The sequence below is a fragment of the Zeus faber genome (assembly GCF_960531495.2).
Source record: "Zeus faber genome assembly, chromosome: 22".
NCBI lineage: Eukaryota > Metazoa > Chordata > Actinopteri > Zeiformes > Zeidae > Zeus > Zeus faber.
The window spans coordinates 6,074,514-6,099,269 of record NC_137209.1 but is presented as its reverse complement, the minus strand read 5'-3'; the positions used below and the strand labels follow the sequence as shown (position 1 = coordinate 6,099,269).

The 24,756-nt window shown below is 47.4% G+C and overlaps 3 protein-coding genes across 4 annotated transcripts in view; 2 read left to right on the top strand and 1 right to left on the bottom strand.

The window, feature by feature from the left end:
- Positions 1-104: 104 nt before the first annotated feature.
- On the top strand, positions 105-9,321 carry LOC307247076 (thialysine N-epsilon-acetyltransferase-like). 2 transcript variants are annotated; one of them, XM_080023141.1, is made up of 6 exons: positions 105-267; positions 443-494; positions 4,820-4,903; positions 7,005-7,106; positions 7,243-7,277; positions 7,473-9,321. In XM_080023141.1, exons 1-6 carry the CDS (start codon positions 205-207, stop codon positions 7,638-7,640), a joined length of 504 nt encoding a protein of 167 aa, XP_079879267.1. In that variant the 5' UTR covers positions 105-204; the 3' UTR covers positions 7,641-9,321. The 2 variants fall into 2 exon arrangements, with proteins under 2 accessions (XP_079879267.1, XP_079879266.1); XM_080023140.1 differs by having other exon boundaries at positions 7,237-7,277; positions 7,473-9,318.
- A 1,317-nt stretch (positions 9,322-10,638) lies between these two features.
- tnfsf12 (TNF superfamily member 12) lies at positions 10,639-18,306 on the top strand (the record flags this gene model as incomplete). Its single annotated transcript, XM_080022935.1, has 6 exons — positions 10,639-10,812; positions 12,418-12,499; positions 16,525-16,581; positions 16,794-16,817; positions 16,952-17,079; positions 18,030-18,306. The coding sequence occupies 6 exons, from the start codon at positions 10,639-10,641 to the stop codon at positions 18,303-18,305; spliced, it is 741 nt and encodes a 246-aa protein (XP_079879061.1). The 3' UTR covers position 18,306.
- A 4,789-nt stretch (positions 18,307-23,095) lies between these two features.
- chd3 (chromodomain helicase DNA binding protein 3) overlaps positions 23,096-24,756 on the bottom strand; it is a 60,944-nt gene continuing 59,283 nt past the window's right edge. The window contains exon 40 of the mRNA XM_080023667.1: positions 23,096-24,756. This exon is cut by the window's right edge and continues 460 nt beyond it. The gene's annotated coding sequence lies outside the window, so the exon portion shown is untranslated.

Sequence of the window (24,756 nt, the reverse complement as noted above, 5' to 3'; positions counted from 1 at the left end):
CAACGGAAAGCCTCTCGCCGGGTGCCGCCGGCTCAGAACCAGCGGGGGGCGCTGCAGCGCCAGCCGCGGGAGCCCCCCTCTCGCGGAGGAGGGGGGGGGGGCGCCGACGTCGACGCAGCCTATTTATCGTTCGCCGACTCCGGACGGCCCGAGTCCGTGCGCCGGGAAACGCAGCGGCCGCCCTTCACCGCCCCCCGCGACACCATGGAGTTCTCGATCCGCGCCGCCGTCCTGGAGGACTGCAAGGACATCGCGCGCATGACCAAGGTGAGGGGCGGCCCGCCGCCACCCGACGACCTCTCCCTACGTCACCGCCGCGCCAGGTGCAGCCAAATCGGAGCGACACCGCTGTGTCGCCGAAGCACATTATTATTATTATTATTATATCTATTTTTTTTCTTCTTTAACGTGACATTTTTCGGGGCGTTTCGTGTGTCCACAGGAGCTGTCCGAGTACGAGAAAGTGACCGACCAGGTGACGATCACGCAGAAAGGTAGTGTGGCCCGCCCGCAAAGGTAGTGTGGCCCGCCCGCAAAGGTAGTGTGGCCCGCCCGCAAAGGTAGTGTGGCCCGCCCGCAGCCGACCACGGAGGCCAGTTACAGGCGGCGCGGGCGTAACCGCGCGCGTCCCGTTCGCCTCGGGAGTCGGCGCCGGGAGTGACGTCACGGCCGCGTCCCAATACGACGGCTCCGGAACAAAACGTGGGACCCGGGGGAATGGAGGGCTCCTCTGGGGGGGGAATGGAGGGCTCCTCTGGGGGGGGAATGGAGGGCTCCTCTGGGGGGGGAATGGAGGGCTCCTCTGGGGGGGGGGGGCATGTACACGTTCACGGCCGAATAGATACAAAAAAAAAAACCAGCCACACGTCACAGCCCTGATTTGAACGCTTTCGCTTTCGCTTGCGTGCGGAGGGGCCATCTTGGATTTTGAAGTCCGCGTTCCTCGCACATCCGAACCTCAACGGTGAGTTCCGGTTGAGATGGGGAACCCGGAAATTCCGGCTTCCCAGTTCCAGCGGAGCGCACCTCACTTGTACACGTACAGGGGATAATAAATAATGACGTTACACAAAATGTTGTATTCAAAATGGTGAAACCGACATTCACAAAACCTTCGACCCCCCCCAAAAAAAAAAAAAAAAAAAAAGTCATATTTCACATTGTTTGTGGCATCGTGGACAAAAAAGTTTCTCTTTGGCTTCTTTGTCAGACAATGTCCTGGTTTCTGAGATGTTTAGGGAAAGTAATGCAATTAAACCAAGACAGACCAACTAAACAAACTGCTGTCCTGTTAGATTGAGACTTTAAATAAGCGTTTAATTCAATTGCTCATGTCAAATTAATGCTCTCAAGTTTTTTTTTTTAATTCTTTACACATGGACATAATGTCCATGTGTAAAGAATTAAAAAAAAGTTGTTTTTGTTGTAGCTTTTTTTTATGTGCGTCCGTTTCCGGCCAAATCCCAAGATTTGAAAATTGTCTTCGTCACACGTCATCCAAGTCATTGCAGTGAAATGATGAGCAGCGAGCCCCCAAGGGCTATGCCAAACAAAGCTGGAACAATAAAAAAATCGAAAGTAATAACAGATCAGGGGAAAAAAGAAAAACTATATATATTAGACCCCTTCACTTTTTGTACATTTTATTGTTTTATATATTGTATTTTAAATGGCTAAAATTGACATTTTTGCCATTCAATCTACACTCAATAACCCAAATCTCATTGCAATCTCATCTACATCAGTATTTAAACCCTTTGCTGTTGCACTGTAATTGTGGTCAGGTGCATCCTGTTTGCTTGAATTATACTTGGCTTGAGAAGTAGAACTCGATTGGAGTCCCCCTGTGACAAATTGAATTGAATCAACATAGTTCAGAAAGGCACACACCTGTGTAAATAAGGTCCCACGATTCAAACTGCATGTCAGGACAAAAACCAAGCCATGAGGCCCAAGGAACTCTGCAGACCTCCGCCGTAAAACTGGCGAGGCATGGATCAGGGCAAGGGCATAAAACCATTTCCAAAGCCTTGAGTGTTCCCATGAGCACAGTAGCCTCAATAATTGTGAAACGGAAGACTGTGGCGGACCTAGGGCCGTGGTCAAGCACCGGCTGCAGACAACGGCTCGATGCTTACCCGTGCCCCTTGCTCCGCCACAAAGCCGTTTGGAACCACCGGGACTCTCCCTAGAGTTTGACCAAACCGAGTAACCGGGCAAGAAGAGCCAATTGTAAAAAAAAAAAAAAAAATAGAACAAAAACGTCTTTTAAATGTAAAATTAGTTTCATGGTATTTTTTCTCTAAGACATTCAAATATGCATCATCACTGATGGATAGGAACTTATGTTCGGGCCTACTACGTCCAAGCCGGACCACGATTGACGTGCACCTGTACATTTTTGAACTTGCGGTGATAATCAAAATGGATAATTGGCTAGCATCAGGCACACTGAAAAGGAAAGAAGCCATTGGCACATCATCCTCAAGCAATGTCCCGGCAGGACAGTCCCGCCTGTCAAACAAAAATGAAAGGTGAAAGGCAATCAACCTCATCTCATTGTCTGATAACTCAGTCGGGCGCAGGATGGACGATTAGGCAGAGAATGTGTCAGAACAGCTGATAACAAGCGTACGAGAGTCGTTTTTATGCCCTCCGATTGGATGGATCGAAACAATGGAGAGATAAATAAGGAGTTCCTGCTATGCAAGTCTTTACCGCCGCCTTCACCGCCGCCGCCGTCTTTACCGTTCAGCCGCTGAGGCAATTTTTGACATTCCGAAGGCGTTCATAGTTTCAAACGGGTTTGATGGGTCCAAATGTGTGGCAGTGAGCACTGATAGGGCCCTACAATGCTGGGCCAGCACAGTGGAGTCATCACCTGGGTGAAAGCTGTGGCTCCACTCGTAGCATCTGTCCACTGCAGCATACACAGAGAAGCGGTGAAGAAGCAGAAAAGCTGCTGTAAAGAAAATGCTGCAGATCTAAAGATTGTTCCAGATGAGGCGGTCAGAGCAGTCAACTTCATCAAAAGCCGCTCACTGCAATCACCTTTATTTTCCGTTCTAAGTGACGAGACGGGCAGTGACCATAAGCAGCTTCTGTTACACACCGAAGTGCGGTGGCTCTTAAGGGGGAAGGTACTGATGCGACTTTCTGAATTGCCTGATGAGGTGAGGCTGTTTTCTCTCGACACAAAGTTTGAACTCGCACATCGCTTCAGTGATTTTCAGCGGCTGGCTGTATTGGGATACCTGACCGACAATTTCAGCCACTTAAATGGACTCAACCTCGGTCTCCAAGGAAAAGCAGTGACCATGTTCAATGTCCAGAATAAAACAGAAGAGACCATAAGAAAAATGGATATGTGGGCCAATGCGAGTTGACCAGTCAAACTTTGACTCGTTTGAGAATCTGTCCGATTTTTTTTTGACAAAGGAAGAAATGCGGCTTCCCTTCACCGTGATCAACCATGTCAGAGAGTTTGCGGCATGGTTTGAGGACCAAGCTGCGCGAATACTTCCGCATCCCAGATGTGCAGTGCAGCTGGATCGAAAAACCCCCTCGCCAGCCACAGTGACGAGACCCTCGCAGGCCTGAGGCAAAAGAGAAGGACAATCTTGTGGATCCCTCCTGCGACAGCGCGTTGTAACTGGCTCTCTCATCGAAGTACCTGACAATCTTTTGGCTTCATGTTTCTTCTGAGTATCCCCATCTGTCCGACAGAGTTGTGCGATTTCCGATGCCTTTCCCAACGACGTGTCTCTGTGAGACTGGCTTTTCGCCGCTTGTGGCATTGAGGACGAAATACAGGAGTAAACTGAATGTTGAGTCAGATCTTCGACTGAGACTGTCATCTCTAAAGCAAGACATCAAGTGTCTGCCATGTAACATCAGCCTTCTCATTGGGTGAGTTAATATTAATGTGCTCCTGCTATTGTTGGCCTTATCAGCGCTGACGTGAGTCGTCGAGCTACATTCAAAAGACTGCGCCCTTCAGACAGCCCTTACTAGATACCGTTACTAACGTTACGCAAAAGTTCAGTGGATATAAGGTTATTTTTAACACACCTCTTTCTTTGTTTTACCACTACTGGACTGGATGAATATGATTGTTAAAATAAACATCCTCTGAGAACGCACTGTTTGGCTCCTATATTACTTCTGGTCAGATGTGGGCCGCGAACACTTTCGAGACTTTAAAGTGGGCCTCGGTTCCAACGAGGTTTGGAACCGCTGCCGTAGAACATCTGTGGGGAGACCTGAAGATGGCATTTCACAGACACTTCCCCTCCAATCCGGTGGAACGTTAGAGGATCTGCCAGGAAGAATGGGATAAACATTACCAAATCCAGGTGTGCTGCGTAAGAGACCTACCGAAGAAGACTCCAAGCTGTAATTGCTGCCAAAGGGCCTGAATTAAGGGTCTGAATACTTGTGTCAATTACAGATTTCAGTTTGTACATTTTTATATATTTGCAAAAATTTCTAAAAGCATGTTTTCACTTTATCATTTTGGGTTGAGTGGAGATTGATGAGCAAAAATAGAACTTCTAATTCTTTTGTGTGCAAAAAGCCACTGTAAATACACACACACACAACCACAACAAGAAGCCAATATGTTTATGTGGTAGCATAGTATTTACATCGTGTTAAGGTTTTCACAAAAACCCTAACAATGCAAAATTGCCACATCTCATGTCCAGGAGAAGTATTTTATTTCCCTTAGCACCCATAAAAAAACCCCTCCATCATGAACGGGGTCTACGCAGTATCTTCTCCGCGGTATTGTCACTAAGAGTGTTCATTTTGATTCCAGACTTGGAGCAGGATGGCTTCTCCAAAAACCCGTTTTTCCACGGAATCATTGCGGAGGTTCCGGAACAGCACCGGACCAAAGAGGGTGAGACGGCAGCCACGTTAAACACAGGATTTTTGAATGATCGTTTTTTTTCTTTTCGAGTTCCACCTGTTAAAACATAATGAGAGGAACAAATTTAGAGTATATTAAAATGTATTGAACCCTGTCAAATGATTAAAACTTATTCTAGTTGTTGAATGACGTTCGAGTCTTGCGTCACTACAGGAAAGCAGGCTGGGATAAAGTGTGTAATGAAATATGTGTGCTGACTAGTAAATGGGCTAACACGCAACCCGACATTGGTACGGTCCTTGAATTTAGAAATCGGCCCTTTGTAGGACAAAGAACTATACATTTAGTAAATAACCAAACCAGTAGCCACCTAAGCACCTCATGTCTCATCTTATTCCACTCGTCGGCCCAGATTTTTGTCCGTGTCTCTCTCGCTCTCTCTAAGAAGTTGCATAACACACAACATTGCCTTTCCCACACAGGACAGTTTGAGCATTCTCACTTCTGCAATTTTTGTTCCATGACACATTCTTCTTTTCCTGTGTGTGTGTGTGTGTGTGTGTGTGTGTGTGTGTGTGTGTGTGTGTGTGTGTGTGTGTGTGTGTGTGTGTGTGTGTGTGTGTGTGTGTGTGTGTGTGTGTGTGTGTGTGTGTGTGTGTGTGTGCACTTCATGGGTTTATTCTTGGGACCTACAATAAACTAAACAGCGCTTTTCTTTAAATTTGAAAAATGTCAAAAACCAAGCATTAGAGTTAATAATGCATACCATCGTGGTACATGATATATTGGCCACACATTATGTACCAGGATAACGTCTGTGCGTCAATAAGGCCCACGGTTAGTGGGAGTGCAGGGTCCATTCCACGGCGCACTGTGGACCCAGGAGTAGCCTCAGTGTTTCAGATCAGTCTTCAGATTGGGCGGTGCAGGGTGTGGTTGGAAAAAACACTCTCTTCTCCATGTTTAATTCTGAGTTTACGAAACAGAGGAAAACGTCAAGCTATGGGGATTTGGAAGATGAAGGATTGATATCTGTCTATCTGTCTGTCTGTTATACAGTTATATATATATATAATATAACTGTTTTTAAAAAGATAGTGGAAGCCCATGATATGATGTACATTTAATAACATGGGCAGGTCCAGTCAGGTGTTGCATAAAAATGTCACTCTCAATCTCAAAGCCATTCACAGCAACTTTGCCGACTTTTTATTATTTTTATTTTTTATTTTACACGCTGCTTTACCTTGAACAGCTGTACGGTGTTGATGAAGTCATTCAAGGAGCATTGCATTTTAGCTTTATAAATAAAATACTCGAAAGTGACTCCAGTCTGCCACTTCAACCCTGATGCCCACTATGGGAGCTTGGAGGAGTTCTTGGACTCGTGTCGCTTGCTCAACCATTGCATCAGTCAGATACTTCAAGGGGCGTTCTGGCTCAACCAGACAGCCCGGGTAGGGATGCAGCCTGCCACTCCTCTCTCTCCACCCCAAAATATTTCCCGTCCCTCTGAACTGCTCGCTGTTTTGTTCAGCTGGTACGATCTTGCTTTTTCCGCCCCAAGACATATTCATCTCAGTGTCTGGTTGAGCAATTATCGCCCGAAAATCATTCGGATGATCGCTGGAGAAGCTGTGGCTTTCGCTGATTTGGTTTTTCACCCTGTGGTGGTAAAGTGTGCAGCGTCACTGTGGTAGCTTCTCCTACCGCACGCCACCCAAGTGAGGTTCCCAGGGCGGTCCAGCACAGAGACACAGAAGACGATGGGTTGTAGACACACCAGTTTATTGTAGAGAGGAGGCTAGGTGGAGTAAGCCAGCGGCAGATAGAACATGTCATGACAGGGCTCCTATCCTGAGTGTGTGTGGGGATGGGGGTTTAACCTGTTGCTCTTTAGCCCAACCAATGAGAAACAGGTATGCAGCCGCCCTGACCCAATCACCCAGATCCAGGTCAGGTGTGGCTGCTCAACCGGACCAGCCCCACTTCAGTCACCTTTTCATTAAGACAACTGAAAACGACAGTTTTCCCTCATTTTTTCTTAAATGTTATCTTTTCATGTTTGAAATGCACAAGCTCGGGTGCGTCGACGTGTTTGACCTCCTTCTCCTCGCCCCCTTTCTTCCAGGTCACGTGAAGATCGGCTACGCCCTCTACTTCTACAGCTACAGCTCTTGGAAGGGCAGAGCCATCTACATGGAGGACCTGTACGTTATGCCTGAGTTCAGAGGTAACGTGGACACGGATACAAACAATAAAGCTGAGATACTTTTGAGATGATTATTTGTGCTCGCCATCCTTCATTCGATGTACATTTGAACACCAAAGGAGTGCGAGTGACGATGCTGTCGATTTTCCAGGGAAAGGGATCGGCAAGGCGCTGATGAGCAAGGTAGCACAGGTGAGTGAAAGGCAAACATGATGTGTAGTCACATGGACGACAAAATAATGGGGTTAGTAGCTCAGGGAGTGTTCCAGGCGTCTAAACACATTAGGCTAGACGGGACATGTGAGCGTGGGAGCAGGCGCCAGGTAATTATTTTATTTTTTTTAATGTTTTTCCATTGTGACCCCCTCCCCCCCGGTGAACCTGCAGCTGGGCATGGCGGCGGGCTGCACCCAGCTCAACTTCACTGTGCTGGACTGGAACAAGTCCTCCATGGACTTCTACCTCAGCCAGGGCTGCTTCGACGTCACCGGCGACATGGGCTACCACTGCATGCGCTGCGACGGCGAGGCCCTGGAGCGCCTGGCACAACCCTAGGGCCCTGACCCCATGACGTATGAGACGCGGAGGTCCACCCACACCATGCAGGGATAGAGCTCCCCCCAGAAACCTTCCCCGAAATATATGTATAGTCTTAAATTCCATATGCAATATACTGCAAAAATCACTTAGGTTGATGGTTTACATTACTCAGTTTTATTATAGGTATCAAGAAATTGTTGGTCTTGGGTTGAATTATTAAGCGGGTCCAAGCAATACACATATTGTAAATTGAATGAAGAGGAAGGTACTGAAATGTTTTATCTTGTTTTGAACCTTGTGACACGTTTGTCTCGTTTGCACCGTCGGCTGATAAAATGAGCTTTTGGAGAACAACAGCAACCAAAGATTTCCAACACTCCACGTGTCAAATCTAGAGTGTGTGCGTGTGTGTGTGTGTGTGTGTGTGTGTGTGTGTGTGTGTGTGTGTGTGTGTGTGTGTGTGTGTGTGTGTGTGTGTGATACATGGGTTTTGCCCTGAGGTGTTTTAGATTATTTTTTTATTTTTTTTTAATGTAAATTATTCAAAAGAAAATAATAATATATGGATTCATGGTGGTCTGAGCTTGTCTCTGCAGCTAAAATTGGACACCAGAGAGAAACCAATGATGTTGCCCTTTAAACGAGGTACCATGGGGGATACAGTGGTGACCTCGATTCCTTTCATTACTTTATGAGTTTGACTAAAAACGTGAAGCCATAAATCACATTTAGCTGTTGAAAACCTGTTTATTTTAGGAAGGCTTACAACCCCCCCCCCCCCCCACCCGTTGCACTGTGCAATATTTTATAGATGGTCTCAGGGAAGCGAAACAATCGCGTCCAATGATCCGATGCGTGAAATCCAGGCAGGCTCCCACCTGGATGTGAAAAGGGAAACCGCAATCTCCCGTCACTTTATGACAAACTGCACACTCACTAAGTAAATATGGAAGGTCGGAGGAATGTGTGAGGAGTGTTTCATGTACTCCCTCACCTTCGTCCGCCCGTCCCAGAACGATAAATTATGACACTTACAACGCTGTTCGCAGCACGGCTTCCTGGGCTACTTTTTACATCGCAATCCTGTGATAAAGAAAGACCGGCTCGTTCCCGAAATTCCGTCTTGACCACCCCCCCCCCCCCCCCCCCAGAAACACCATCACAAACCATGACCGTCGATTCCGGGTTTTTGATGAAGCTGTAACTCTTAACGGGTAATTTGAGGCCTAAAAAAAATGGTTCCATATCAGGGAACTGTTCTATACCGCCGGCCCGATCACCAATTGCACTGTTTGTCAACTTGCCGTTTCGGGGATCTTTCCACTCTTCTAGTACGGATGTGTTCATGTGCTGTCGTCTCTCACGGATCAACTTATCGGGGGAAAGAAAACATGAAATGTGGGAGACGCTCGCTTTCCGTCCCACTGTCGGTGGAATGGTGAAACAGGGTCTGATGCTTCGCTTTAACGGCACTTATATATTTTCACCGCGGGAGGAGGTGTTTGCAGCTTTGAATTGTTTAATGTGCCAAACGCACGTGTTGCATTGGAAAATCCCCCCAAAGTTCCATTAAAGGTCTGTGCATTGTCTTGTCATCAACAGAGTTTGTCGTTGCCTCCTTAAATGCACTTTAGTTTGGAAGAAAAATCAATCTTCACAGTGTATACACAACATCCCGAAGAGCACAGAACAGTCTCTGATGTATTTGAATTATGACTTGCACGCACTTGTTGTGCATTGGAACAACTATGATATCAATTAAGTTGTCAGCGGGTCATAAGAGGACACATGAACAAAAAACGCCAGAGATGACTAATGTATACTAATACACACATATAAAAGATTGGTCGAGAGATTTGTGATTGCTTACGTCTCGGTCTAATAAGATACCTGACAAGTACACACACATCTCCCTAAATTAATTCAGTGACCAAATATGGCACAACTCAGATAGCGGCATGTTTTCTCTCATCACATTTCAAGATTCAAGATTTTTTTATTTGTCACATACATATACATACTTTCATACATATATGCAGTGAAATGTAATGCAACGCACCCGGTGATGGCACACAATATGTCCTAGGAAAAAAAAAAATAAAAGTAGAAAATTCCTTTCTCATAGACCGACTAACTGACTCCTAAAACGTAATACGGTAAGTTGAATACTTATCGAATAAGATGAAAAATGTTTAGAATAAAATACAATAAAAATAAATTGAAATAAAATGTAATAGATAGAGGGAATATGCCTATGTATATACAGATGTGAATTAAAGTGGCATGTGAATGTGAATAGAGTGAGGTGGTGTTTGGGATAATACAGCACAGTATACTGCACAGGGATACAGGGATAATGCAGCACAGTATACAACATGTAAGGTTTCTAGTGGCAAATAACATAAAGCAAGGAGGTACATACCTACGTACCCGTTTCCTTTATTTCGGCGCTGTTATTGCATTATTAATGTGTGAAAACCATGAGGTCACGCGTCCACAAGGGGACCTTGGTCCTTGCCTTACACACCACCGCCACCCAGTGGCCGCACCGGGAAGTGGGCCGCGCGTCAGCAGCTTTTATTTTTTGCAGCGCGGCGGGTTGATGGAAGTGGGTCGAGCCGCGGAGCAGGAACCTCTCTCGGTCCGCGCCGTTTGGATCGCGGATTAACACCAGTGGGTTTTGCCGCGTGGATGCATGGCAGAGCAACACGGTCCCTAATAGTGACCCCCCCCCCCCCCCCCGCCACCCCCACCCCACCACCCCCCCACCCCTTCCTCCAGCCACCCGCCGCAAGTTCTTCCAGGCTGCGGATGGAAAGCAGAAGGATGCAACAGCTGATGCGCGCCAGTCGCACCGTGCGCACTGTGGAGGCAATGGATGGCGTGGGGGCGTCCGAATCCACGCCACGTTAACTCACAGGCTCTCACATTCGCTGCGATGGACCCTCGGTCGGGAGTTTGTCTGACGGGACCCCGCGCCCTGCCGGAGCGGAGCTGAAGCGGCGGCGCGACCATGCATCGGGTTCTGCAGAGGAGACGGGTCCGAGGGCTGCGGCTCGTCTGGGGGTCCCTGGCCCTCTTGGCGCTGTCGCTCGCCGCGTGCAGCGCGCTGTTCACGGCGTGGACCTGGCGGCAGACCCGGGATCTGTCCCAGTCCTTCAGGATCCTGCAGGACCGACTGGAGCAGGTCAGTGTTGCATTGCATGCCTTCCCAAACAGTTGTTGCTGCATTCTGAGTTGTAAATAATATTGTATGTAATGTTGCAATTTGCAATATTTAACAATATCTTATGTTACATTGCATATTGCAATATTAAACAATATTGCATATTGTAATATTGCATATTGCAATGATGCATATTTTAATATTGCATATTGTAGTATTGCATATTGTAATGATGCATTCTTTTAATATTGCACATTGAAGTATTGCATATTGTGATGATGAATACATTGTAGTATTGCAAGACTGAACAATCTTTTTACTTTGAGTCTGCGGTTACGGGAATCGTCGCAGGGGGTGCGAGTGTGTGTGTGTGTGTGTGTGTGTGTGTGTGTGTGTGTGTGTGTGTATGGTGGTGGTGGTGGTGGTTGGGGGGGGGGCATGGAAAAATGCAACCCCACAGTGCACCCCACGTCCCCCCGCCTCCACACAGTACCACTTCACCCACCCCACCGCTGGTGATATGTGGTCTTTAATTGCTCACCAGTCAAGTTGTGGAGTTATTGCTTGTTTTGCATCCAGCCCCCCCCCCCCCCCCCCCCCCAGCCAACTTTAATTGCTCGTTCCAATTTTAGGCCCATTTTACTGGAAGCCCTTAACTTCACTTCGCTGGGCTTGCGTGCACATCACAGCCAGCTGACTCTGCACAAAACACAATCCGAGTGTGTTATTGCGTTCAGTGTGAATGATCTGTCGCCGCTGCTGCTGCTGCTGCTGCTGCTGCACCTTAGCAGCCACATCATTGGAAGGCGTAGGAGCCAAAATGTGTATCCCCGTGTCCCAAACGCCTGAGAAAACAATTTGGATCGCATTGCATTCGCGGTTCATGTCAGTGTGCAAGAACAGAAAATCATTTCCTGCGGCGCCCCTCTGAGATAGAGAGCAAGAAATGGAGATGCCGCCGCTTTCCAGATCACGTTGCTCCGAAACGCAGGAATAGCTCGGCACTCGATGTGAGATCACAGGACAGATTAACAGACACACAGTCGCGCGCGCACACACACACACAAACAACTCTCGGTTGGACACGTGGAGTGTTGGTCCTGGAGACGGTCCCAAAAGGCCCCACTCCGTCCGTGTGTCCATCAGCCAAAGTCATGATTACAGCGAGTGAGAAACCCACTGGCCTCATTCTCACATTAGCTGTATGTCTAAACCCACTCCAGACACTTTGCTCTGTCACACACACACACACACACACACACACACACACACACACAGGACTTCTTAAAAAAAAGAAGAAAGTTCTCGGCAAAGGGAGATGGAAAATTCCAAGAATGCAGAGCAGCAAAAAAAAAAAAAAAGTGCATTAGGTGTCACAACAACTTTGTGAGGAAGTGGAGAAAGCCACTTCACACAGAGCTGTTTATCTCTCTCCCTCTCCCTCTGTCTGTCCGTCTGTCTCTCTCTCTCTCCCTCCCTCTGTCTGTCTCTCTCTCTCTCTCTCTCTCTCTCTCTCTCTATCTTTCTCTCTCTCCATTGTTGCCCTCCCTCTCTCTCTCTCTCTCTCTCTCTCTCTCTCTCTCTCTCTCTCCTTCTTGTTGTCCTCTCTCTCCTTTTTCTCCGCAGGTGAACACACAGAGGAAGGCCATTGTTCAGCTCATCCTGGAGAAGAGGGAGTTGCTGGTGGGGCAGAGAGTGAAGAGAGATGGTAAAATAAAATCGCATGGTTCCGATTACGGGGCGGGTCGAAACATTTATAAATCCTTCTTACCTGTAAAGTGTTCGTAAACATCGCGATGCATTTTCCATTTCCATGCTTGGAAGAATCTCGTTATTACGATTTCAGACCCCCCCCCCCGCCCCCTAAGCCGATCGTACCATTACGCCGAGCGTCACAGGGCGGCGTCTGAGGACGCTCGGATCGGAGCCGTCGTCTTCTCAAACGACGCAAATAAAAACACTGTGTTTTTATTGTAGATTTATTTAGTTTTCTAATAAAGCGAAAAAGCGTAACACTGTGTAACCGGGGACACTTTCTCAGTCACTTGTGTACACTCCCTCCCCACTGCCCACTCACCCTCCCTCCCGCTGGAGAAAAAGGTTGACCCCCCCCGGATTGTAATTGTATAATTCCCACTCTGATAAAAACGTAACGGCATATTGCAGTGAAATTACTACTGTTGTGTTGCAAGACTGCTGAAATTGCAAGCTGCACTATTTTATTGTAAAAAAAGTGTGCCGGGGCAGAGGAAAGGTTGGCAAAGGTTTGGGAAACTGTGGACTGCAGATATCATCTGGGATTTTGGTAATGTTTAGTACCATTACCACTGGAAATAAATAATGGAAACTAGCTGTTGTGTTGCAAGATCAAAAGTGCGAGGCTGCGCTGTTTCGTTGTCGAAAGTGTGCCGTGGCACAGAAAATGTTTGGGAAACACTGGAGTAGACATCGTCTGGGATCATATGATATCCACACTACCGATTGTTTCCCAAATATTTATTGTATGTGAATTTTCCTTTGAAAGCGCGGATACACACTCCCCAAAATATTCTCAGATAAGCGATATCGATATGGCCCGCAGCTTGATGCTGGTCCCATCGGGAGCATCTCCGGCCGTCTTTCTCCCCCATCTAAATCGAACCCCCCCCCCAGAAGATACAATACAGTTCCAACCTCTGTTGTGTTTTTATTTCGGGACGACCATTAAACGCGCAGTTCTGGCCGGCGTTGGCTTCTCGCTCGGGCCTGAGTGAACCGCGGGCACCGGCCGCTGCTAAAAGTCGACACAGGAAGAAGTGGGCAGCTGTTTGAGAAATTACAGGTTCTGCCCGGCGCGGCCTCGGGCCCCTGAAAAACCCAGCTGGCTCGGGGAGCGAGGGCCTTGTCGCACGCTTTTGGGAATAAAAAGTGATTTTTTTTTTTGTGGGTCGCTCCGCTGGATGTGGCCGACACAGCTATGATTTGTTGTGAAAGCGGTGACATTTGATGACCTATCATTGCCGTATTTATAGGCCCCTCCTCGCGTCGTCTCCTCCGAACCGCCCTGATTTTCGCCCGCCATTCGACGCCGATTGGATTTGACGTCTTTTCAATGCGGGGTGTCCATGCAGGTGGGGGGCGGGGGGGGGGGGGGGGGGGGGTTAGGGTGAATTTCTCGAAATCCAAATCTCTCTCAAAAAACACAAAAAAACGATCCGTTTCCACGTCGCGCCGAGCTGGCGCCGCGTCAACATTGCATTGATCTCCTGCAGACGCAATGGCGTTTTTTTTTTTTTCTGTTTTTTGTTTTTTTTTTCCCGGGGAACCTAATTGACGGCTCACTCGGTTTTCCAAAGATGGTTTTGGGTGCCAAAGTAAAAGGGGGAGAAAAAAAAAGACAAAAAAAAAAAAAAAAAAGGAATCAAACAAGCTCTTTTCTCCGGTTTCCAGTCTGAGTGACCGCTCCGGCCCAGAAATATGCTCGGCCCCCGAGGCTGAATTCTAACCCGTAGCAAATCCTAAAACCTACAGGGTCGCCCACCTGCGTGCTATTTCAGTGGGGACTTGATATTCCAATATGGGCCCCCCGACCCCCCCAAAAAGAACGTCTGGCGGCCCCTCCGAAACATAACTGAAACTTAATGCAGGTATTTCACATGCGTACAGCCGTATCTCGGTCTGAAATCGCTCCCTCCCGGGCAGATCGCATCGCTAAAATAAACTTCTGGTGAAAAACGAGGGCGCTCACGGCTCTGCCCGGGCCCCCCCCCCCCCCTTCTTTTTTTTTTTTTTTTTCCGCTCTTATTTATTGTATTTATTTGAACGGGGGCCACGGCTGTTGCTTCACTGCTTCCCGCTCGGGACTTTTCTTTGAAAACGAGTGGGTCCAGAGACGGCCAACGACCTCTCTCTCTCTCTCTCTCCCTCTCTCCCTCTCGACCGCTCTTTCCCCCGCTGTGTCCTCTCATGCTCCATCTCTCTCTCTCTCTCTCTCTCTCTCTCTCGCTCGCTCTCTCTCTCTGCTCCTCCTCTCTCATCTTCTCCTTCTCCGCATTCTTTATTTTCTAGATGACTGGAAGCAGCTGGCACTGAGATTAGCTCCAACTCGGAGGAGGGAAGCAAGAGAGAACTGAAAATACCATTTTTAAAGGGAATGTATCGGAGCACGTGAGAGGGAATTCTGCTCCATCTGCTTTGCGCGTCAGGTGGAACCTGAACGCTCTCGAGTTAACGCACGACCTTAATGGCTGGAAACAGCTGCTACTAGTTGTTTTATTTAAAAGAAAAACACCGTATTTATTTAATTCACCACTCTTTGCCTTTCTGGAAGTCGTATCTTTTAGTGTGGAGTTATTTAAACAAGGGAGGGTGAACGGTGTTCAGTTTAATATACGCTCAACAATAGAGACTTCAATTAAGAATTTAAATAGATAGACAGACATACAGACAGACAGACAGACGGATATAGATAGATGGATAGACAGATGGATAGAGAGCTAGATAGATAGACAGACAGATAGAGAGACAGACAGAGATAGATAGATAGATAGATAGACAGACAGACAGAGATAGATAGATGGATAGAAAGATGGATAGAGAGATGGACAGACAGACAGACAGACAGATATAGATAGATGGAAAGACAGATGGATAGAGAGATAGATAGACAGACAGATAGAGAGACAGACAGACAGAGATAGACAGACAGACATAGATAGATAGACAGATGAATAGAGAGATAGATAGACAGACAGATAGAGAGATGGACGGACAGACAGGCAGACAGATAGATAGATAGATAGATAGATAGATAGATAGATAGATAGATAGATAGATAGATAGACAGACAGAAAGACAGACAGATAGAGAGATAGACAGACAGACAGAGATAGATAGATGGATGGATGATAGATAGATAGATAGATAGATAGATAGATAGATAGATAGATAGATAGATAGATAGATAGACAGACAGATAGAGAGACAGACAGACAGAGAGACAGACAGATAGACAGACAGACAGATAGATAGACAGACAGATAGAGAGATAGACAGACAGAGAGACAGACAGACAGATAGATAGACAGACAGATAGAGAGATAGACAGACAGACAGGCAGACAGAGATAGATAGATAGATAGACAGACAGACAGATAGATAGATAGATAGATAGATAGATAGATAGATAGATAGATAGATAGACAGACAGATAGAGAGATAGACAGACAGACAGACAGACAGACAGATAGATAGCCGACTGATTTGTTTTGTTTGTCTTGGTCACTCGAGCTGGTGGCGACCCCGCCACCAGCAATGGAAAACAGCCGAGTGACATGCATGCACAAGCCAAAGCACATGCATGAGGCAAAGACACTGAAAGGCTGTTTCTTCAAAAAAACCGCCAGCCCCCCCCAAAAAAATGTGTCAAACGTGGGATTTCTTGAAACAAAACAATCTCAGGGGTTACCACTTTAAACGTAGCACCATCCCACGCAAAGGGGTAGTGCCGCTCCGCCCGGTCACGGCCGTCTCGCGTTCAAAGTCGTGACCTTGAATGTGAACGACGATCGCTTTCGCACGACGGCTCCATCGACAACGTCATTCATCGAAAACCCCCATCAGCAAAGAGTTGCCCGCACACAAGTTGCCATGCGCGGCGGCAACCGCGCGTCGTCCTCGGACATATATACGCACACTGTGTATTTCCATTCCCGTGGGCTGGCCCTAACGATCGCTCTCCGCTCGCTCCATCAGGGGGAGCGGCTCGGGGGAAGAATGGAAACGGAAGAAAAGTGGCGTCTCACTTCGAGAGTAAGTGTCTTGGCAGATTCCCCGCCGCGCCCCGCAGACCTCTGACGTCGCATCTGCTCAAGTGGTTTTCAGCCTCGCAGCCCTATAGGGTTGCAGCCATAAAAAGCCTAATTGACTGTCCCTCTCCCTCTCTCTCCCCCCTCCACCCATCCACCCATCCATCCATCCATCCATCCACCCATCCACCCATCCATCCATCCATCCATCCGTAGTAACCAAAGTCTCCTCTCAGCAAGGTAAGAGGCGTACAAACTGGATATCTTTCAAATCACTCCATCACCTCCACCCCTTAACCCTTGCGTCCATGTGTCATTGTGTCCATCATTTCCCTTCTCTCTCCCTCCCCCCCCCCCATCCTCCCCCTTTCCAGTGGGAGAGGGGGGAGTGATAAAGGGCTGGGAGGAGGGGACGCTGAACATGAGCAAGGCGGTGAGGTACAACAAGGAGCAGGGCACCTTCGTGGTGGAGCGGGCGGGCGTGTACTTCCTCTACTGCCAGGTAACGGTATCCAGAAGGTCCGGCGCTCGTAAATAAAAAAAACAAATACATTTAAAAAAAAAAGCCGAAATCCGACCCGACGCCTCGAGGCCTAAGGATTATTTTACGTAAGAGGACTCGACGTTTGATCGAATCCCGGGTCCCAGGTCTCGGCTCTCTGAGCTGAAACAGTCACCAAGTGGGGTCAAGCTTTCACTTTATGTGTTGTGCTTATTCCAAGCTGTCTACGGACGATTTGACAACTTCAACCCTTCTGTTCACATTCAGTACCCGCGATGCGCCGTGTGCCCTTCTCGAATGGCTCTATTTTTCTTTTTCGCGCATAGTCCTTTTTTTAAAGGAACCAAAACTCCGTCCCGGTCGGTGCACCCGAAAGTGGAGCGACATGACAAGGGGCTCACATCGTCAGCCCGTCTGAAAGAGAACTCGGTTCTCTGTCGGTTGTGTGCCCGTACTCGGGGGTGCTCGTACCCTTAGGGGTACCGCAGGCGGTACTCGGGAAATGAAGAGAAAATGCGTTAACAAATATTGGTTATATATAACGTTAAAAAAAAACATACGATGCACATACAAAAACAGAATTTATGTCAATTTGCTTATTTTTTCTCGCAGTGCCGGTGAATGGGGTGCTCAGCTGACAAAGGGTCTGCAGGGGTGCACCCCGGAATAAACGTTTGACAACCACGCGGTTAAGCGAAGCGCACTCAGATCCCGAGGAGGTCCGCGTGCGCTTTGCTTCAGACGGGGTCGGATCTTTTGAGAGCGCAAAAAATGCCGACTCTTCGCCCTGCGTTCGTTCGGAGGGCCGCGAGGGGCCGAGTGTGAAAACACCCTGAAGCACCCCTCTCTTAAGGACCGTCGCCATGTGACGGTCCCCTTGAGAACCGCTTTGAATCATTCAAGGCCCGCCCGTCCCTACTCCCCCCCCCCCCCGCCCCGTCTCTCCCCAGGTCCTGTTCAACGAGCAGGAGTCCCAGTACGTCAAGCTGGACGTGGTGGCCCGGGGCCAGAGGGTGCAGAAGCTGCAGTGCATGGAGGGCTACGGGACCACCCCGGCCGCCGGCCCGCACCCCTTCCACTTCCTCAAGCCCTGCCAGGTGTCCGGCCTGCTGCGGCTGGACCGGGGGGCCGAGCTGCAGGCCGTCACGGGCCCCGCGTACAGGCTCCATGCCGTCGGCACCGCCGCCGCCTCGCCCCACGTGTTCAGCATCTTCAAGGTCAACTGAAGGCCACCTCAAAGTCTTATTTTTTTTTGGGGGGGGGAGGGGGGTGGGGGGGGGGGGGGGGGGTGGGGGTTGGAATGGGTTAATGGCCAGGGTGCGGTATTATGCGATAAGCTCTCTGCAAAAAAAGACCTCCGAGGCGCCGGTCCCAAAGATCCATCTTGACTCGCGTGGAAAGCGGAATGCTCTTTGGATTTTTTCTCTGCTCCGTGGGATCTCAGACTTTGGAGTAAAACCAAGGATCTCGCAGTGAACCGATCCGAGCGCCAGGCGAGTTGACCAGATGTGATGGACGTTCTTCTGCTTTTTTTTTTTTTTTTTTTTTTCGGGGAGAGGGAAAAACAGCCGCGGATCTTCGTCGCACCTTCACGCGCTCGATTTACAGGAAGCGCGACCCGATCCTCCCGAGCCTTAAACGCGCCTTCGTATGCGGGGGCATCGTCCCGTGTGGATTTTTTTTAAATTTTTTTTTGATTTTATGATTTTTTCTTTTTTTTTTTTTTGCAAAGCGACTTCCTCGCCGTGAAAAAAAAAACAAACAAAAAAAAACAAAACACACCAAACCCCGAAGCACCCGTACGCCTTACCTCCGCTCGGACGGGCGTCAGCCATGGACGCACTCCGCGTGGATCTCCTTTTTTCCGAGAACCGAAAACCCAGTCGTGATCGCCGTTTTGGATAAAAGCAGGTGCAAGGTTTTAAAAAAAATTAATAAATAAAAATCAAGCTTGGATCAGGACTTAAAACCGGTGCGCCCCCTCCCCTCGCTTTGATCTCCATATCTTTTTGGCAACACGGCAGCCGCGGTTTTCCAAGCCCTTAACAGATCATCGGGAAGCAATCAGGGCCGCCGTTTCCACGGATCGGTATTGGCCGCGGTTTCGCCCCGGGGTGGGGGTGGGGGTGGGGGGGTCAGGGGGGCGACGGAGGTGGACTTTTCCGGAACGAAAGATTGCGCAGACCGCCCCCAAACGACGGCCGCCGGGCGACGGCTGACGCCCGATCCTTCGCGGCGTGCGCGGGGGGGGGGGGAACGGCGGCGTCTCCATCTGAGATTGACTTCGAAATGATTATGTGCTTCTGTCCAAAGCGGCGCAGCGGCTCTTTGTCAATCTTTGCAAATGATTAAGTCGGACGCAACGTTATTGTCTTGAAATAATTAAGGGAAAAAAAAAAAATCAAGAAGATGGCATGAGATGAAAGCGTCTATTTGCAGTGCAAATGAACTGAAGGGAGCGCATGTAATTCATTGACAGATTGCTGTGCTTGTTTTCAGAAGAGTAACATGTTGGACCCAAAATGATTTATCGAGAAGGATATTATATATATATATATATATATATATATATATATATATATATATATATATATATATATATATATATATATAAATTTTGTTTGCAGCGCATTTATCTCTTTCTAAGTCGTGTTTTCCGTTTGTTGTCTCTGGAGCGGCTCCAACCCGCCTCTCTGGTTTGTGGACGAAAAAGCTGCTGTCGCTCGCCATCGCCGACCGGGAAAAAGGAAAAAAAAAAAAAAAAAAAAAAGTCAAAGAAACGCGGCTCCTTAAAGCCAGCGGTTGTCCCACGTGATCAGGTCATACACCGCCCGTGCCTTCGAATAAACAACGGTTCCAGTTTTTTTCCTGTCCGCCCACCCGATTGCATTTCTTTTTTTGTTTTTTTTCCCTCTCTCGTCGGAAAAGAGATCCTCCGCGACGCGGAAGGGGCCGTACGTCCGGGCGCTCCGACCGCGGCTCCCTCCTTGTCGCCGCAGCTTTCGGCTACTTTTTGTGGATTTTTTTTTGCCGATTTCCTAAGGCAAAACCTAGCATATCGCGTATAAAAAAAAAAAAAAATGCTCTTTAATGCTTAATCATATTGTATATTTACGTTATTTCCAGAAAGACGAATCAAGAGATATATTTTGAACGTATGATAAATACATTTGGGGGCCGTGAAATCTGCTGAAATCTCTAAAACGACAAGGGTTTTCAGCAAAAGTTATAAAATTGTCGATTGTAGGAATAGAAATTTGAAATTGAGCGACTCTTGTTTTGTTTTTTTTCTCCCAGATTTTGTTCCTGATAGAGTCACAACTCTGTGAAAAGAGTCGTTTCATTTAAAAAGGAAAAAAAAAAATGATGACAATTCCCCCCCCCCCCCCCCCAAGATTTCGTGCTCGGTGAGTCTCAACTCTGTGAAAGGAGTCGTTTCATTATTTTCGGGCTCTTCCTCCGCTTGATTCGGGGGTAAATCGGTCCGTGCTCGATACGGGCCGCGCCCTCGGCCTCGGCCCGTCTTTACCTGGGACGGCCGCCTCAGTCCTAACGTCACCATTTTCAGTTTGTGAGTCGAACATTGCGCTCCGCAAACCCCTGAGTCATCAAAGATTCGTTCCCCAGTCGTGCGTCATCTCCAATTGAAATGCCATCCTAACTTAGAAAAAAAAAAAAAAAGGGCTCCTGTAATTGTGCGCTTCCGTGCCTGACGCCGATGTATATTTCTGTTAGATAATGCCGTTTCGGAATATAATTCTCTTAACAGTTTCGTTTTGTGACCACGATGCCTGTATTTGTTTCCTCCTCTCCGCCGACGGCGCGTTTTGTAATATTACCAAACTTTAAAGACTGTGTGTGTTCCTCCCGATGGCGTTCTGTGGACAGGCCATCACACCGATCGCTCCTCAGCACTTTACAGCCGTGAAATGTAGTGATCCTGACCAGATCCGACGCCGCGCAGTGTGTCGCAGTGTGGAAAAAGGTGGCTTCGACTCGCAGACGGTGTATCCTGTTTGATTTCCTAATTGTTTTCCTTTTCCCCTGATGTGGCCAGATCCGACATCACTCTCACTCTCACTCTCTCACACACACACACACACACACACACACACACACACACACACGCCCCCCTCTCCTAAAATTTCGCCTCCTGAATTCTTTCACTTCCCCCGATTCCTATTTTTTTTCAGATGTCAAAGTTGATCACCATCTCCTTGGGGGGGAAAAGAGACTTATTTGGCACAAAGCAGTCTGTCTGTGACGGAGTCTTGTGAAGAAGTTGTTGTAATGATATGTCTGGATTCTTTTTTATTTTTTATTTTTTTTTGTTGTTGATGTTGTACACACACACTCCATGTAAAGGGGAAATAAAACCTCCGAGGGTTACGCCTGGTGTTGACCTGTTTTCGAAAGGAAGCAGCCGTTCCAAAACCGCTGCAGCTCCATGTTTCCCAAGCCTTTTTTCTTCCCCAATGCATACTTTTTTTTTTTTTTATACAATCAAATATTCCCACGGTACGCCGCTCTCCCGTTCACCGCTCAAAAACGTGGAACCGTGCTCGTCGTCGGGGCGCATTAATAGCCGAAAGGATTCGGCCGTCGCAAACAAATCTCACAAATGAGTCGGCGCTCCCGCTGTCACTCCGGCAAAGGAGTGGGAGAGCGAGTGAATCCTCCGCTCACCAACTGAAAGATAATCACCGAGGAACTCGATTGAAGTCCAAGACGTAATTCATGTGTATATTTGATGACAAGCAGGTGCAGGTGAAAACCACGGCCTCCAGCTATGAGGTGGGAAACGACGCCGTCATTCAAAACAGGTGTGGTTCGGATTCAATTGGGAAATGGTTCCAGCTTCCATATTCGAGGAGGTCCACGGTCGCCCCGATCCACGGTCAGTGAAAGCTGCACATGTGACGGCAAACAGCCGTGAGAGTTGCCAAAAACGCCTGCCGCGGCCGAGCGCGGAAGGAGAATTATCCGATCATTGCAGACAGTCTTGAACGGAACCCGCCCACGGAGGCGACGCCCGCCTTTCCCGTCTCAGGGGGGCGCTCGGTTGGAAGGGTGGAGGTCGGCCGCCCTTCCCAGCAACACCGCCCGCGCAACCTGAACTGCGGGGCCGAGTAGCCCGTGGCGTCGTGGTGTCGTGGAAAACACTGACGTCCACCACACCACCCAGCGAGGGGGCGGTCACCGTTGTCGGACCACGCCACACACACACACACACACACACACACACACAGACAGTCATGGTTGGCAAAACGCTAGACGACGCACCTGCTGGACATCAAATATGCAGATATGTAACTTACAACGTCACACTGCCGTCACAGAAATACATTCCATTGAGAGATTAACAACAGGACAATTAAGAAATGTAAAGAAGTACCCTTATTAGAATCGTCCACGGCCACACTAAGTGATATGAACTGCGCCTCTAGGAACGTGGATGTGACCTTCTGGTTGCCCTGAAGTCGAACTTATTTGCGGTGCTCGAAAATGCGAAATGTGACAAAATCAGAGGCCCCCGAACCAAAGGCGCCAGAATGAAAGGGTCAACGCCCGCTGGGCAGGACAAGGAAACCTTCTCTCTCGGTGAATGCTGACGTCCTTTTCAACTCGGGGGGGGGTTTGGTCACTCAGCTGTTTGTCACGAAATATGCAAATCTGCTATGAAATAACCTCGCAGCAACACCTTCTGGATAAATAATGGCTCCGTTCCCCAGCCTGTTTATTTAGCTGATATTATTAGGGTTTTAACATTATCATATACATACACAATTGAATTGAATAGCAAAAGTTCTCCCGGATGATGACTCCTCGTGAGTCAGAGGGCCAAGCTTCAACCTCAAAAAACATTGAGTCACAACAGTCATGATTTCTACTTTGAAGAGAATATTTGCTTTTAGCTTTTTTTTTTTTGGAATCGCTTCATTTCGCAGCGGATCGAAAACAAAAGCACACAACCTTTTTAATTTCATTCAATTTTATTACAAACCCCAAAAAAAAAAAAAAAAAAAAAAAAAAGAAAGAGGGAAAAAAAGAGAGACGCGTCATCGCATTTTTTCGATCGACGTCATCACAGACACGGCAACAGAGAGGGAGAGGAAATAAATCTGAAAAAGGAAAAATTAAAAAAAACAAAAAAACAATCAATGAACGGAGACAAGTCAAAAATCGTGGGGGGGGGGGGGTTGAAATTGAAAAATAAAAAATAAAACAAGTGCTTGTATTGACTCGTTTAAGGGTTTTTTTCAGGGAAACTTTGAAACTTGGGCGAATAAACGTGGAGGATGGAGGGAATAAATTAACTCCTACGTGCCTGCGTGTAGAAATCACTAACTCCTCCCGCAGATCTACACGTTTGACATCAGGTCATCGACCGTTTTATTTTACATCTGTTCAGCAATGTTAATTAAGGCGCTTTTTTTTTTTTTTTTTTTTTCCTCAATGACAGTTTGGAAAATGAATTAAATTCCACCAAAACAAATCATGATTGTATACATATTCAAGTTACTTGTAGAAGCCGTTCGGATTACATATGATGTTTTTTTTTTGTTATTATTATTATTATTATTATCATAACTATTATTATTTCTCGCAAAGCCCCCCGAATCTAAAAAACGAAAGCAGGAAATACACCTTTCTCTGAATTCACCTCGTATTCTTCATTATCTGCCTGTGGTGGTTATAAGACCACGAGAGGCGAGGGTTTTTCCTTTTTTCTTTTTTTTTGGCGAGTTTTGTCTCGTTTCTCAAATCGATCGCGAATAAAAAAAAAAACCAGAAAGAGCACGATGGAGAATCATAGTTAGCGAGAGTAAAAAGGACAGGGAGAGAGAGAGAGAAATACACAAAACATGGGAAAAAAAAAAATTTAAAAAAAGTATCGCAGAGTTTGTAAAAAGGAAAAATACGAAATTTGCGAAAAATACATTGAGGGGGAACAGGGGAAGCGTAGGATGGATGCTTAAATGTTGTTTTTTAATAACACTGACTTGCATGAAAGGTCTACAAACATTCATATAGGTTGTTTTTGTTTATTTTATTAAATCTGAAACATAGCCTGCTTGTCACCGTGAAATTAAACCCAGCTATATATATATATATATATATATATATATATATATATATATATATATGTATATAACCTGTTATAACCTGTTAATAACCTTTTAACCTGTACCGTCAACATGAAAAGGGAAGAAGACGAAGACCTTCGCTCACAGCTTCGAACTTTGCTCTGACAGAAACAGTTTGGAATCGGTTTTGCCTTTTCCTTTTCCGTTGTTGTGATTTAGAGCATGCTATTTTGGGGTGGGGGGGTGGGGTGTTTGGAGTGTGGTTGGATGTGGAGGCTGGTCTCACATGCGCAGCTTCCTGTCGGTATATTTTGTCTAAAGGGTGGGTGGGGGGGGGGGTTGTTAGAAATGTTCGGTTCGGTGAGCGGTGAGCAGTGCTTATATGCTCGTGTGTGTGTGTGTGTGTGTGTGCGTGGGTGCGTGTGCGCGTGTGCGTGCACGAGGTTAGAAGCATCGGGCCCAAATGTGAAGGCCGTTTATGAGGAGTATCATGGTTTGAGGCAGATAGGGAGAAAAGATCATGAGAAGCTGTGATGTACGTGCGTGTGTGTGTGTGTGTGTGTTTTACTGTACTTGTAAGGACCACTTT

Coding starts and splice junctions, on each gene's coding strand:
- LOC307247076 (XM_080023140.1), top strand. CDS start 205: ATGGAGTTCTCGATCCGCGCCGCCGTCCTGGAGGACTGCAAGGACATC. Junction 268..442: donor ACATCGCGCGCATGACCAAG/GTGAGGGGCGGC, acceptor GTGTGTCCACAG/GAGCTGTCCGAGTACGAGAA. Junction 7,107..7,236: donor CGTTATGCCTGAGTTCAGAG/GTAACGTGGACA, acceptor TCGATTTTCCAG/GGAAAGGGATCGGCAAGGCG.